The sequence below is a fragment of the Oncorhynchus nerka genome, linkage group LG13 (genome assembly GCF_034236695.1).
Source record: "Oncorhynchus nerka isolate Pitt River linkage group LG13, Oner_Uvic_2.0, whole genome shotgun sequence".
In the NCBI taxonomy this organism is placed as follows: domain Eukaryota; kingdom Metazoa; phylum Chordata; class Actinopteri; order Salmoniformes; family Salmonidae; genus Oncorhynchus; species Oncorhynchus nerka.
The window spans coordinates 67,040,568-67,054,260 of NC_088408.1; the positions used below are offsets into that span (position 1 = coordinate 67,040,568).

Consider the following 13,693-nt stretch of genomic DNA (forward strand, 5'->3'; position numbering starts at 1 on the left):
GTTTCAGGGTGAGAATGTGGGTGTACGCTTCATGGTTCATTTTCTTGACAAAACTTCAGCCCTAATTGAGCCTGCCTCTGGCACTGCTGAGCTGGAGGAGGAGATGGATTAGAGGGGTCGTAGTGGAGGGGAACTGTGTAAGAGGAAATGAAAAGCTTCAACACCCAGGATTGTGACAGCCTTTGCAGGGCACACAGGTGTGTATCATTCAGCCCCCGCACACACCCATCATCTCTTTCTGCTCAGTGTTCCGTGGGCTTAGCACCAAGGTGATTAGCAGACACTTACTACGCTTCACTTGTCTTTCCACCATTCACCCACACTTTATTGTAGCTTACAAGATGAACACCGTCTCTATTGTTCATCAGATAAGAGTCTACTGATTGGCAGGCTGAATTTAGCCCTCAGACTATTCAATCGCTGTATTTTATTTGTTTTTAGCCGCAGGGCGTATGTCAACTGGGGGTAACTGGAGTAAAGACCATGATGACATTAAGTATTTCAGTTCCCTTTAAAACGTGCCCTTGGGCATTCTTGCTTGTTATCATAAGTTACATTTACCACCTTGGAATTAAGTGTATACTTAGACCCCATATGAGGATAATATTAACATGGAAAAATGTAGAACAGCTGGCAAAATTACAGTCCCACGTGTTTTCAAAAGCCTCTATATAAGGAGGCTGTATGGTGGCGTACTGGGGCCCGCAGGCTAAACTCAACACTGAAAACATTAACAGACATAATGATAACACGAATAAACGGCAGCCTGTTTGGAATGGTTAGGAATACACAAGCCAAAACAAGGGGAATATTTACAAGGACACACGAGACAAGCAAAGTCTGTATGGAGGAAGGGATTTGTAAGTAAGTGCAGTGTTAGCACAGCATATACACAAAGACAAGCATTGCTTTGCACAACTTCCCCGTGCATATATAAATATAGACTTTGTGTATTACCAATGTTACACAAGGTTGCTACAGGTAACTACATCTTCATAAGGAAGGGAAAACGTCAAAGTGTAGAGTTTCCCTTTGACAGTTGATGAGAACTCCACATGGAGGAGAAACACTGGGATGATTCAATTATCAGGCCTGCCCCAGACCCCCTTCCTGAGTAGGGCTCCTCGCACAACACCTAATGTTTTCCATAGGTGTGATAAATGACACTTATTTCACCATGCCTTGAAAATCTCACCTGCCTGGCCTATAACAAGGTCCGTAGACATGTTCGTTACCTCGGCCTTTTAATTTGACCTGAGCCAACCTGTCATGTGCCATCAAACATGGGAATCGGAGACCTCAGAAATACAGGCGGCTTTTGCTTTGCACTTTGCCGTGCCCCCTATTCCTTAACACAAAGAGCCATGGGAGCATTGAGTTCCAAGCAACCCGCATCACATGAATCAACCACTGTGACAGGGGTCCGTTAGGTCGAAGGATCAGGACCACAAGTCCCTCTTTTCCTGCTCCTTCTCCTCATCTCTATTAGCGGAGGACAAGAAGGGAGGGATGATTTCTAAAGGCACATATTTCCGTTGAACAGATAAATCAGATCATTTCTGGAGAGTGGAGAAGAGCACAGAAAGGGCCTTCTTGATGTCCCCCTTTGAGATGTAAATGGAGCGGGGGCAGGTGTCCACTGCTGAGAGGGAGTGCGTAACGGTGGGTGCATGGATTCCTAGACCATTAACTGTTGACATACCTCTAGCCAGTTTAGAGACCACGGGAGCAAGAGGCAATACAAAATGTGACTCACAAATCATTGTGCTCTTTACCATGGTTTCGCAAAGCCCCATGCAACCAGCTATTATCAAACTTGTGAAATTATGCACAATAAAGTGTATTCAGCATTTTACAGTATTTCAAAATGTTTGGTTCTCTGTACCAAATAAAACAATTCAATATAAGAAATTCAAATTCTGGTAATTGTTTAGTAATTTTTCAATCTTGACTTGCATTTGTTCATTTGACACAAGAAACAATAGAAATGGAAAGACCTAATTATTCATGCCTACTGACCTCAAGGAAAGAAATTACCTGTTGCTTGGAGACACAGGTAGTCCACCTATTGTCTGACCAGAAATGGGTTTATTGGGGGCGTAGAGGTAGCAATTTGTGCTGAACAAGGGGAAGAGGTTAGGCATTCACTCCAATTATCTCACACCTCGAGGTGGGAATAAGAGATGTTTGACCATCAAATCAAATGAAGAAAAACAAAACCGTGTGTATAATTAGTCAGGGTGGCAGAAGTACCTTGGGATGACCTCACCTCGAGTAGGTTACACATCGCAGAAATGAGGGTAAAAAGAGACGTCAAATATTTCCTTAATTGGTTGAAGTGTTTGAGCGTTCTTGGAAGACAAGTCTACAATGTGTACAAAACATCAGGAACACCGGCTCTTTCCATGACAGACTGACCAGGTGAAAGCTATGATCCCTCATTGTCACTTGTTAAGTTCACTTAAATCAGTGTAGATGAAGGGGAGACCAGTATAAAGAAGGATTTTTAAGCCTCGAGAAAATTGAGACATGGATTGTGTATGCGCTATTCAGAGGGGGAATGGGCAAGACAAAAGATTGAAGTGCATTTGAACGGGGTATAGTAGTAGGTGCTAGGGACACCGGTTTGAGTGTGTCAAACTGCAAAGTTGCTCGTTTTTACCAGGCATAACAGTTTCCTGTGTGTGTATATCAAGAATGGTCCACCACCCAAAGGACATCGAACCAACTTGACAACTGTGGGAAGCATTGGCGTCAACATGGACCAGCATCCCTGTGGAATGCTTGACACCTTGTAGAGTTCATGCCCTGACGAATTGAGGCTGTTCTGGGTGTAGGAATGTGTTCCTGTTTTGCACACTCTGTGTATACGGTCTTCTACAGCTCTACTGCGCCCTCTGCTGCTATAAAGTAAACTCACCCCACAAACCTCATCAGGCTCACTACTATACTAAATAACCAATTTCCAATTTGCAAAGTCATTAGTTGGTGAAGATCAAAGTGATTTTATTTGTAAAAACAACAATATGTAACCCCTTCTAGGAGAAATACAGAACATATGATATATTTACTGATGGTTGACATTAATACCAGAGGTCTCTTCAGAAGAACAATTAAAACCAACATTCTGCTGAGAAGATATTTCTAGGGAAGAAAGCATTGACTTTTGTGTTTGCTTTTCAAACTGTGAAACTAGTGTCAAAATTGTCTAGCTAAAATAGATAAGTCTACCATGATATGGCAAATGGTGGATTTTGATTATTGGTTGTTAAATAAAATATGTAGCATGGAGACAATTGAAAAAATAAATGTTCATTACAAAATAACGTAATTTTACAAATTAGTCTTATCTACACATTTGAAGCATCAAGGTCAACTAGAATACCTGCAGAATGGGAAGTATGTAATACAGGCCACTATGCACTTAGGTGGAGAAAGGCTTTGTTATTCGCTCTCCATTCAACTTGTATTGCTTTTTAGTGAGGTCTTAGAGGTGACTTGTATAAGAAAGTTGCAGGATTCAGTGGAATGATGTGTAATAATACTTGATGTGCATCGAGTCATGCACATCTTAATCCCTAATGAATCATTTCCCATCGTGCTGTAAACAGAATATTTAAACTTGATACCTTCGATTGCAAACCTTAAGCTCCCTCTAAACTGAATTCCTCAAAAAGGTTATGGTCACTGTCCAATTAGTTTGTTTCTTCCCCAAAGAAAAGGCAGGATCATAACAGGCCTCACGACGTTCCCAAATGAATTACACTGATTTAAAAATGGAAAGGCTCCCACGTTATCCCAAAACATGAAGGTTCCAAAAATTTCCCAAAAGTAAGGTCTCAATCACCATGTACAGAAACCCTCTTTGCCCGTCTGCAACGATTGCATTGAGACAACTAAGTATCTAGTAAAAGGAAGTGGATCACTGATGATTCGAATCACATCTTTGCGCCTTCTGGATCGGTCACTCAGTGTAGCAATGAGGTCATTCACGTCTTTCCAATACCACAGAGATACAGTAACTAGCCTGCCAGGTCCAGAACACCTAGCACACCTGTGGCAAGGAGCAGAGGTGAACACTTCACAGCTAACTGGCATAGCACACATATAACCCCCCCCCAAAGAAGTGTTAAAAATAGAAACATGCATTAATACATACACGATACAGAGAAGACTATGCATGTTAGCCACAGGACTAATTGGCTTTTAAGGAACCCAAGGGTAGGAATGTGTCATATTGTGAGGAATGACCAGTCCTCTCTCCCTTTCACTTATCTTACACGAGTTAAACGCTACATAGGGACTGGAACAGCCTGGCACAGTGAGGATTTGTCTGGTCTCAGGACATCAGGCCCATTACCACCTGACTAGGAGAATAAACAGTCACAAGTCATGCTGGTCCGGAGGATTTATGCACACGTACGAGGCACACGTCATGTTTCACTGGAAAGTAAAACATGCTAACGAAGTTCCTTTGAAAGTATGGAAAGTAGGGAATTGATAGGGAGTGTATGTCCTCGTATTGTAAATTTGAGACAAGATTGTTGTGCGTTCCTTTTTAGGAAGGGGAATGTAACAGATGGAAGCACATACCAAGGCTGCTCTCTGGTGGTGAAGAATGGAAGCGCTCTTTGCTTATCACCAAGGCTAACTGGGACTATAAACAATATTTCTCTCTTTCTTAAGCATTCCTATTTCTTACACACCACAGGTGATTTGGAGATTTGAATTAATATAAAAATTTAAAAAACACGCATTTTGCCCAAACAAAGGCAGGTTGAATAAAACCCTAGAACCTGGTACACTATTGGGTGGTCTTTGACATGTTTAAAAAGGAATGCATCATGTATACAATAACTACACTACCAGTAAATGAGTAACATGTCTCCCTTTCACATCACTAATAGTCAGAGTAAAGAATAATGAAGAGGTAACATATGGATTAAAGTAGTAGAACACTTAGAAGTGACGCATTAGTGAATGCTGCCGACTGTGTGGTCTAGGCAACACGGTGTCTTAATAAAAGCAAGCAGGGAAGAAAAAAACATCTATAGAAAAATATACAATTGTGGCACATGGTTGGGCAGCAGTGCCATTGGCCATGATACACCCAGTTGCAGGTTGATGGCGGAGCTGTGCTAGTGCCTGGTAAACAGACAGAGGGCTTGGTTGGCATGCAGAGGGCCTAAAGTGAGCGAGTGAATGGGAAGATCTCAATGTCATAATCCTTGTGTCCTCGCTCCTCATCTCCTTCTCAAAACCCACTGGAGGAGAATGTCAGAGGGGAGAGACCTCTGGCTTTCTCATCCAATGGCTTTTGAGAAGGAGACGAGGAGAGAGGACACAAGTAGTATGCCATTGAGATCGTCCCAATGACAACTGGAACATCCTCTGTAGAGCCATCCTGGAATCTCCCACAAGAGGTCAGGGGGCACATATGCCTGGCCTGGGGCAGAGCAAGGCTTTTTGTGTCTGGGTGACATCAGATTTAGACTCATTGTGGAAGTGAGTCATGTCCAGGATAACACAGGGATTGTTCCAGTTTCTCTTTTACTATTCACTCCTCCACCTTGTACCCATCATGCCCAGTTTCAGACATGCTGTTCCACCCTCTGCCCAAAGCAAGAGCTACAGGTATGTGTCTTGATCTGCCTCTATGCTACTCAGGCTCTGTGTGGACTTCTGGAGGGGCGACACTGTTAGAAGAGACTGGTCGTTAAGCGTTGGTTGGTGTGGCGGTGGAGAGTCTTCAGGTGTGTTTGGGAGGGGTGTGTCATTGACAAGGGGCTGCTGTACTGTTGAGTTTCTGAGAGTAGGCATAGGATCTCTCAGTGGAAGCTGGGGATCTCTCAGTGGAAGCTGGGGATCTCTCAGTGGAAGCTGGGGATCTCTCTGGGGGTCACCGGCTAAAGGATAAGGGTTGGGGATCTCCATGACAGTAGGGGCTTTCTTCATACTTCCTTTCTTCTTGCTCTTCTCCTCCTTGCTCTTCTCTCCCTTCTTCAGCTGAGGTGTAGGCTGAGGGGGAGGCAGGGGCGACTCTACGATGATGGTGGGGTTCTGACGCAGGTCCTGGCGACTGGGAGGCTCTGAAGCCATAATAGCCCTAGCACCGTGCATTCTGGGAGGGGACTTGCAGTGAAGCTCACCACGGTTCTTCCTCCAGCGCTTCAGCTGAACATGGTGCTCCCTTTCAACGTCCCGCTCTGACACAGGCACCTCCAGAACCTGAGGGAGGAGAAGAGAGGTTACTGCTGGTGGTTGACATTACAGGCACATAGTGTTACTAAATAGAAAATTGTTTTAGTCTGCCTTGTAGGAAATGTCATGCAAAAAGACCAGGGCTAATGGCCAAGAGGAGAGAAGGCTTTTCAGTGGGGATTCATTCCAGTCCTAATCTTAACCTTGTTAGTAAATGTCAAACTGCCTGAGGCTGAAGGAGCTTCTCACAGTGAGAATGGTCAGAGAAGCCATTGTCAAACTGAAGAGACACTCACACGAAGCCAGGGAAAGGGACTAGACACAGACTAGTCAGAACTGTGGTCAATGTGTCTCTCTCTGCATCACTTGAACTTCCACCCTGAACTCTACATTTCCACAGTACTATAGACTTCTGAACAGCCATTGTCCTCTACAGACAAACACAGATGACTATTCTCAATCTGGGTGAAATAGGGGTGTGACCTCATTCTCTTGGTCCTTTCTACTACCCCAGTCTGCTCAAAGACCATACTTATCCTGCGGTCATGCATCTCTAACTGTGTTTATTATTGGTCCTGTGTCTCTCTACCGTCATTGATTCCCTGCTAGTGAAGTCCTTACCTCCCTGACTAGGAAGCCCTCCTGCATGTAGCGTGGCTCTATGGCCCTCAGCAGCTCCATGGTCTCATACTGGCCCTGACACGCCTTCAGCTTCTCACGGGTACCCAGCATGCATTTCAGCAGCACCAGGCCCACCCGGAAGATGATCTTCACACCTGGGGGAGGGGTCAGAGGTCACACAGTCACTAACTGGACATGAGGGATGATCGCAGATGTTAGAATCCACAATTACAAGCATCACAGGAACTTTATTGATTATCTAATGTGGGTGATCAACAAATAGGAAGAGTGGGATAAGTTGAGCCACCCTTGTTTCTGGGGAACCATTCACAAAATGTATAATTTGACTAAATATTTAGGGAGCGGTCACAATTTTATGGCGTCTGAAAGAAGAAACCACATGGAAAAAGTGGTAAACAAGTTAGGTCCAAAAAACGGGTTTTTCACCAAATCAAATGTATCTAAACCAAAGTAGATCATTTGAAGACCTTGCTATACATCAGTTGGGCTCTCTAGAAGCTTCCATAGGAGGTCCTAAACCTTGGATGAAAGTCAATCCTTGTAGCTGTTTTGGGTAATATAGTCAAAATGTTAGCCTTGGGGTAGGTTCAGCCAATGGCCATGGGGTAAGTTGAGCCAATTGACGTGTTCTCTTCCCAGGTGAAATGCAAGGCATTATGGCTGGGATATGATGTAACAACAGGGCCTGGTCCATGTTAAAAGTTTTCTATAAAGGTGTTAAACGTGTTAAGATGCTTAAAATTATTAAAAGACCAAAAAGCAATTATGATTATGTTGAATTGTGTTTGGGAAATAAAGACTGCCATGGCTTTAAAAGGGTAGTGGTAATATTTCATTCAGCAGAGAAATGTGTAGACAGCTTAACTTACCCTGTCCAGCAGCTCAACTTACCCCATAGTAAGTGCCAACATGCTATGTTTTCAAAACTGTTATGTTTACATGAATTCAGATTATTTCCAGGGATACCCATCACCCTGAAAAATATGTAGATTTCTTTGTTAGAAAGAATACTATATTTCCCTTGACAGAGTGAAATTAAAAAAAAAATGGCTCAACTTACCCCACTCTCCCTTACTGTAGATGTATAGTGTCAATTGGAGGTCGTAACTAAATGAATGCAAGACAGATGTTTGTGTGGAAGTTTCTGCAACAAACCGTCACAGAGGAACATGTCCCAGACGCGGAGCACAGAGGCCCAGGGCAGGGTGCGGGAGAAGGCACACATGAACCACTCTGTCATGTAGAGGATGGGCTCCATCTTGTGTTTCTCCAGGTGACGGTAGACTAAAGGGGAGACGCGCCGAGTCAAGGCATACAGGATTTCTCCATCTAACTGAATGGCCTCCTGCAGGGACAGATGAGCATGTAGTCTCATATGGACAGGACAACAAAACACATCTTGTGTGGTCTAGTTAACTCTGTGCCTTTTCCTGTAGAGCATTTGTGAAGGGCACATGTCTTACCAGCCCAGCACTGTAGTATCCAGGAAGGTACTTCTCACAAATTTGGACCAGCCCCCAGAACGCATCCTGTGGGAAAACGTAGAGGATGGTGGTGTGAGGAAATTGTGAACGGAACCATCCCTTACAGAGGGAACCAAAACTAAAGCACACACTAGCAGGCAAACTACAGGTGTAGCATACAAACAATTTCATTGTAAATAGGAAGCTAGTTCAAAGCACTATTCACTGAGCTACACCACAGGTCAGGCAGTCATTTTGAGAGAACTATAGTTCAAGCATGAGCCCAGAGGCACAGGGTTCACCTCAGCAGGCATGTGCATGAGCAGCACAGCAGCAATAGGGGCCTGGGCTTGACAGTAGCCCTCCTCTGGCCTGTACAGTGTGTAGGCCTTCAGAACACGGAACAGGTCCTGTTGCCTGTGTGGGTAAACAAACATACAAACCCATGAACAAGGCAATGAACACACAAGGACAAAGGTCAAACAAGACTAAAAGTCAAACATCAGTCACTGAGTGAGGGTCAATTATTCCATTGTTTGAGACAACTAACCCGTGGCCCCCCCGTGACACAAACATCTCATGGAAGGGGAACTGTCTGTGCAGGTCTTTCTCAATCACATCCAGCTCCTTCGGGTCTCCAGCCTGACTGTCCAGCTCCTGAAACAACACCAGGGAGTCAACCACACTCTCACACAGTAAAAATCACACAGAGCAAGAGAGAACATAACCAACCTCAAACTTCCCTCGGTTCTGTTCCCTCTTCACTTTTCCCCCTGACAGGTAAAGCCAAGCACGGCCTCGCAGTGAGGGAGGAATCCCTTTCTGACACCGCAGTCTCACCTGTTAAACAGAGACAGAAATGTATTCATCACCAACCAAGGAATGTGCCAGTGAAGATAAAGCTGCTTGCAATAGAGTTGTTATACAACACATTTATACTGTAGGGCAGTATTGTTGACTGAACAGGATGGACCTCGTATTCAGGGAAAACAGAACAGGCCTTTGGAAATAGATGATCCAAGACAATATTGTACAGGTTCAGTGGAATAATGGCTTATTCACAGTACTACTCAGTCCATTTATTTTTACTGAGATCATAGGCCCCTCCTCCTCCTCCCAGAAGAGTGTGAACATCCATGAGGATGTCATGGAACAACAAAGTAGAGAAGGGGAAACAGACACTATGACCTTCACTGACTGACCTCAATTAACCAGCACAGCAGTCAGAGGCAAAAAATGCCTACTGAATAATTGTGTGTATATTTAAGTGTGCTTCAGTACATGTCATGTGGTAATGCCCTTAACCATGTCCATACTTGAGATTGCAGTGAGAACAAGCTAGTCGCTGTCAAACCCGAAACCTCACCACCATCTTTGTAACAGGGACGTGGTGTTAGTACAACCACACCCAGAGTCTTGCTCTGTTACTTAGCCAAACATGGAGTCAGTGAGGGAGATGAAGGATCTTTGCTATCTGGGTTCCTTGGGACATCCATACTATATTAAAGTAAAATGGTTAGCTAAGGTTAGTGTGTATGGTAAGGACCCCCTAAGGATCCTGGGAAAGCACTAACCGGAGACAAAGGGACGGGTTGTGTCACTCCCTGCTGCTGACTCATGGAAAATTAGATGAGGCTGTAGTTGAATAGCTAACGCTAGACACACGGGTAGATCCGGCTAGGCAACTAGAGATGAAAAACTGGCCAAAGGCCAAAGACAAGCACAACCTCCATGAAGAAAACTATCATCAAAAGGTCAGCTTCTTCCAAACATTTTAAGTTTACAGAGGAACAAACAGGCCAATGTCTGAGTGACATACAGGTTCATCACTGGCTTGTCTTTGAATTATTAGGCACTGCAAAATGTTGTTGTCATCCAATACAACCCAAACCTCCAACATGCCTGCCCTGGATAGAGGATGGAAGTAACAGTTGGGTTTACACATACAGGGCAGAGTGCCAACAAGATGAAAGCACTAACTAGGCCCCGGTTGGCTAATAACATAATAAGGAGTTGCCACATACTGTGAACAAACTTATTTAGGATCGTTTGAGGAATAATTAAGACCAGATGGTGAGAGACAGTGTCACAACAGTCTAGACATGGCAACAAATGAAGTCAGACCTATGAATTCCAACTCTCAGCAGGTCTCTGACCTTTTTGTGTCTCTTGACCATCCATTTGTCCCAGTTGCTGAGCATGTCCAGCCACTTGACCTCTCGCTGTCTCAAAACCTCTGGAGGGACGTCCTGAGCCCTGGGGGAGAGAGAACAACAAGAAGGAAAATATTAGAATTTCCAAAACTATAATCTTTAAAAAATTATATAATATATATATAATATATATATATATAATATATAATATAACATTCTCAGAAATGTGTGTGTATTACAGCTAGTTGCATATAAACGGTGTCTAGAAGAACTATAATGCAAATGTACAGGTTTTGAAGCATTAAAGATAAGAGATTCAAGCAGGGGGAAAGGGAAAACCAGGTATGCTATCAGAGGCCTTCGACTTTCCCTCTACGTACTTAGGCAGGGCGGGCCTGGTGCAGAACCAGTCAAGAGATGAGGTAATGCTATAATGTGGTAAGTTTGGCTCTAGCCAATAAACGGAACTGAGAATAGAACACTCACAATGCATGACAAAATATAGGCCTAACGTTTTCTTATAGGTTGGCCTGATGGCACTCAACTAGTATGTAATCATGAGCACAACCTTGTAATCATGAGATGTTAGAAGTCTTCAAAGAGAGGCCTTTAAATTTGGACAATCCTCTCTCCTAGAAGTCTGCTGTAATTCTGTTCACTCCAATACCCAAAAGTGTGCAAAGGGCTATAAATATGTGTATCTTCCTTTGCAAGTTTGCCTACCACCCTACACAAATGAAAATAAAACCCTTTTGTCTTCCACTTCCTATACAACCCTGAGCCAGAATAGGCACTCCAACAGGGCACCAGAGCTGTGGCACAAGGCCAGTCAACCTCACAGAAAACAGGAAGCTCCCAAGCAACTAATGCTTGGCACAACTTTCACTCATTCCTCCACTCACAGTGTGCTACTCAGCAGGGCCAAGGGGCATGAGCACAAGAACAGAGCCTTCTCACAATCAGAGAGACTCATTTGTTACCTCTGCTCTGGTAAAACCAGAGAGGAAATGGGAAAAGTGCTCATGGCGCAGATAATGAAATACATAATATTGTTTAGATATGAAGTTGTTTGGAAGGTGAAGGGAGCAGTAATCCAATGACCAAATCCAGTTGTGCTCCAACTCTATGCATCTTAAGGGAACTATTAACGTTAAGAAATAAGCGGAATCAAAGTCAGAAAAAAAGATGTGCTGAACCAAGTGTAGAAGGAAGTACATGTGTTCAAGAAAACAAAACCTGGTGTCCCTCCAATCACAAAGGGGAGCGTTTGCGTCTCCATTCTGCCAGCAGTTATATGCCATCAGTGTCCATAAGGCATTGTCGTTCAAAGAGACACAACAAAAGAGATGGATGAACAGGAAAGGGATTAAAATGATGAAGCCGGTCAGCGTCGCCCTTCACACCACTCAGGTTATTCTCGGTTTGCCTCCAGAGCATTCTGTTCTTATCTTATACAAGACCAAACATTGGACATAAACAATCAGGGGCCTCCCCTGACCAGAGAAGTAGTTGTCAGGGAGGGCTCTGTTTACAGAGACGTTATGATGTTAGCAAATTTGTTCAGGTCTTAAAATAGTATTGTATTTAAATGACATAAGCTAGCTAGTGAAATAAAACATTATTTTAGAACAGTGAGTTTCTGTCAAGTCCACCTCAAATAGTCCATTCACATATCAACTAGGTGACATGATCGGGAGGTTGATACTAGTGGCATTTATTTTTCATGGGTGGGGTTTGAGACGAGACAAACCTTTAAAAACACATTTGATGTAGTTCAGTTCATGTACATCTGAAAGAACTGGCATTTGGTAAACATTTCACATCTTCCCCACCAAAGTTGAGAGTTAGCCAACCAACTATAGGAATGTACAAGCTTACAAATGGGGCCATGCGAGCAGAACACCAAGGTTACTTACGATTCTTCTGAATACTGTTGCGCCCCTCCAATAAATCCATATTTATCCGTATGCCTGTCGTTGGTGAAGCCATTGATCTCGGAGTCTGAGCCAAGGGAGCTCTCGTCGTCCATATAACTGCTGCTAATTGTCCTGATACTTCTAGAGTCGGCCGACTTGCGACCATTCTCTATTTTAGCCATGATAGCTCAATAACCAAAGCTAACGTTATTTCGTTGGCACGGTCACAACCAACAGTATGAAACCAGACGAAAGTTTCCAAACAAACAAAACCATTGCCATGGCATGGAACACGTAGCTAGGCTATCGTTAGTTAGCTAGTGTTAGCCGCTAGCAAATAGCCTGTCAGGACTAATCGACTTTTAAAAAAAGTCGATTAACTACTGTAACTAACTACTACCGTTAATTAGCTAGTTACTTTATCTGGTTATTAACACAAACAAATACTTAACATGATCTCTGAGCGAGCCAAATTAGTAAATACCGCAAAATCCCCCATATGATGTTGACTTTCCAGCCTTTCAAAGCTGACTAACGCGTTAGCCTAGCTAGCTTGTGATGTGTCAATGATGTATTTAGTTCGCTAGTAAGTTAACGCATAAAGACGCATGCTAGGTTGAAATAACTTCAATCGACTACATGTTAATCTAACTAGCACAATTCACCACAAATGTGACATTTGTGTTTGTTATGTCGGTGAAGCAAGCTAAACAACGTTTTAGTGTCATTCCTTCCTTCCTGGTCCATGGATTCCGTTTCCTCGCCTGGGGGGGAAGTTCGGCTGTCTCATTTAGTCTGTGTTCAGGGTGTAATTAGTCCAAAACAGTTGCAAAAGGTAGGTCCCTCCTCTCTGCTTCGTTTAAGAAATCCATTAGTCGATTGATGCGTCCCGAAAATCTGCCTTCTCGCGAAAACGTCTGTATTGTTCGAACGGTTTGACCTAAACTATTATGACCACTCTATGGTAAGGGAAGAAGTGTCACGGGACTCGTCTGAAGGTAAGCGGTAACGTTAAAATAAAATAATCAAGGTAGTTGTGCGCCTACCCCAAAAATGGGGTTACATATGTGTAAAATAAAATATGCTAAAATTATTTCCTGAGCTTTCTTATCTCCTAGATATAGTACTGACACTTCAAAAACTTTTTATTTTTTGACTGTCTTTTTTTGTAATTTATGGTGTTCAATGCCTTTCTCTGGACTATAGTAATAAAGGCCAAATTCGATATTTTATCAAATCATATATACATTACACACACCTAAAGAGGTCCTAAAATGCAATAGCAAATGGTCATACTATGGATCGTTTAGCTATCTTA

At 43.3% G+C, this 13,693-nt stretch overlaps 1 protein-coding gene across 2 annotated transcripts; it reads right to left on the reverse strand.

Annotated features, from left to right (window-relative positions):
- Positions 1-2,981: 2,981 nt before the first annotated feature.
- LOC115139954 (TBC1 domain family member 10A-like) lies at positions 2,982-13,350 on the reverse strand. Of its 2 annotated transcripts, XM_029677862.2 has the most exons (9): positions 12,376-13,350; positions 10,463-10,562; positions 9,039-9,146; positions 8,857-8,963; positions 8,609-8,723; positions 8,307-8,372; positions 7,999-8,188; positions 6,823-6,977; positions 2,982-6,228 (listed from the first exon to the last, which is right to left on the reverse strand). In XM_029677862.2, the coding sequence occupies exons 1-9, from the start codon at positions 12,555-12,557 to the stop codon at positions 5,629-5,631; spliced, it is 1,623 nt and encodes a 540-aa protein (XP_029533722.2). In that variant the 5' UTR covers positions 12,558-13,350; the 3' UTR covers positions 2,982-5,628. The 2 variants fall into 2 exon arrangements, with proteins under 2 accessions (XP_029533722.2, XP_029533723.2); XM_029677863.2 differs by lacking the exons at positions 10,463-10,562; positions 12,376-13,350 and adding an exon at positions 9,881-10,417.
- Between the last annotated feature and the right edge of the window lie 343 nt (positions 13,351-13,693).

Excerpts from the sequence above, each read along its gene's own strand:
- LOC115139954 (XM_029677862.2), bottom strand. The coding sequence starts at position 12,557 with ATGGCTAAAATAGAGAATGGTCGCAAGTCGGCCGACTCTAGAAGTATC. Across the intron at positions 8,964-9,038 it reads AGAACCGAGGGAAGTTTGAG|GAGCTGGACAGTCAGGCTGG; the intron begins GTTGGTTATGTT and ends GTGTTGTTTCAG. Across the intron at positions 6,978-7,998 it reads GGACATGTTCCTCTGTGACG|GTGTGAAGATCATCTTCCGG; the intron begins GTTTGTTGCAGA and ends CCCCTCCCCCAG.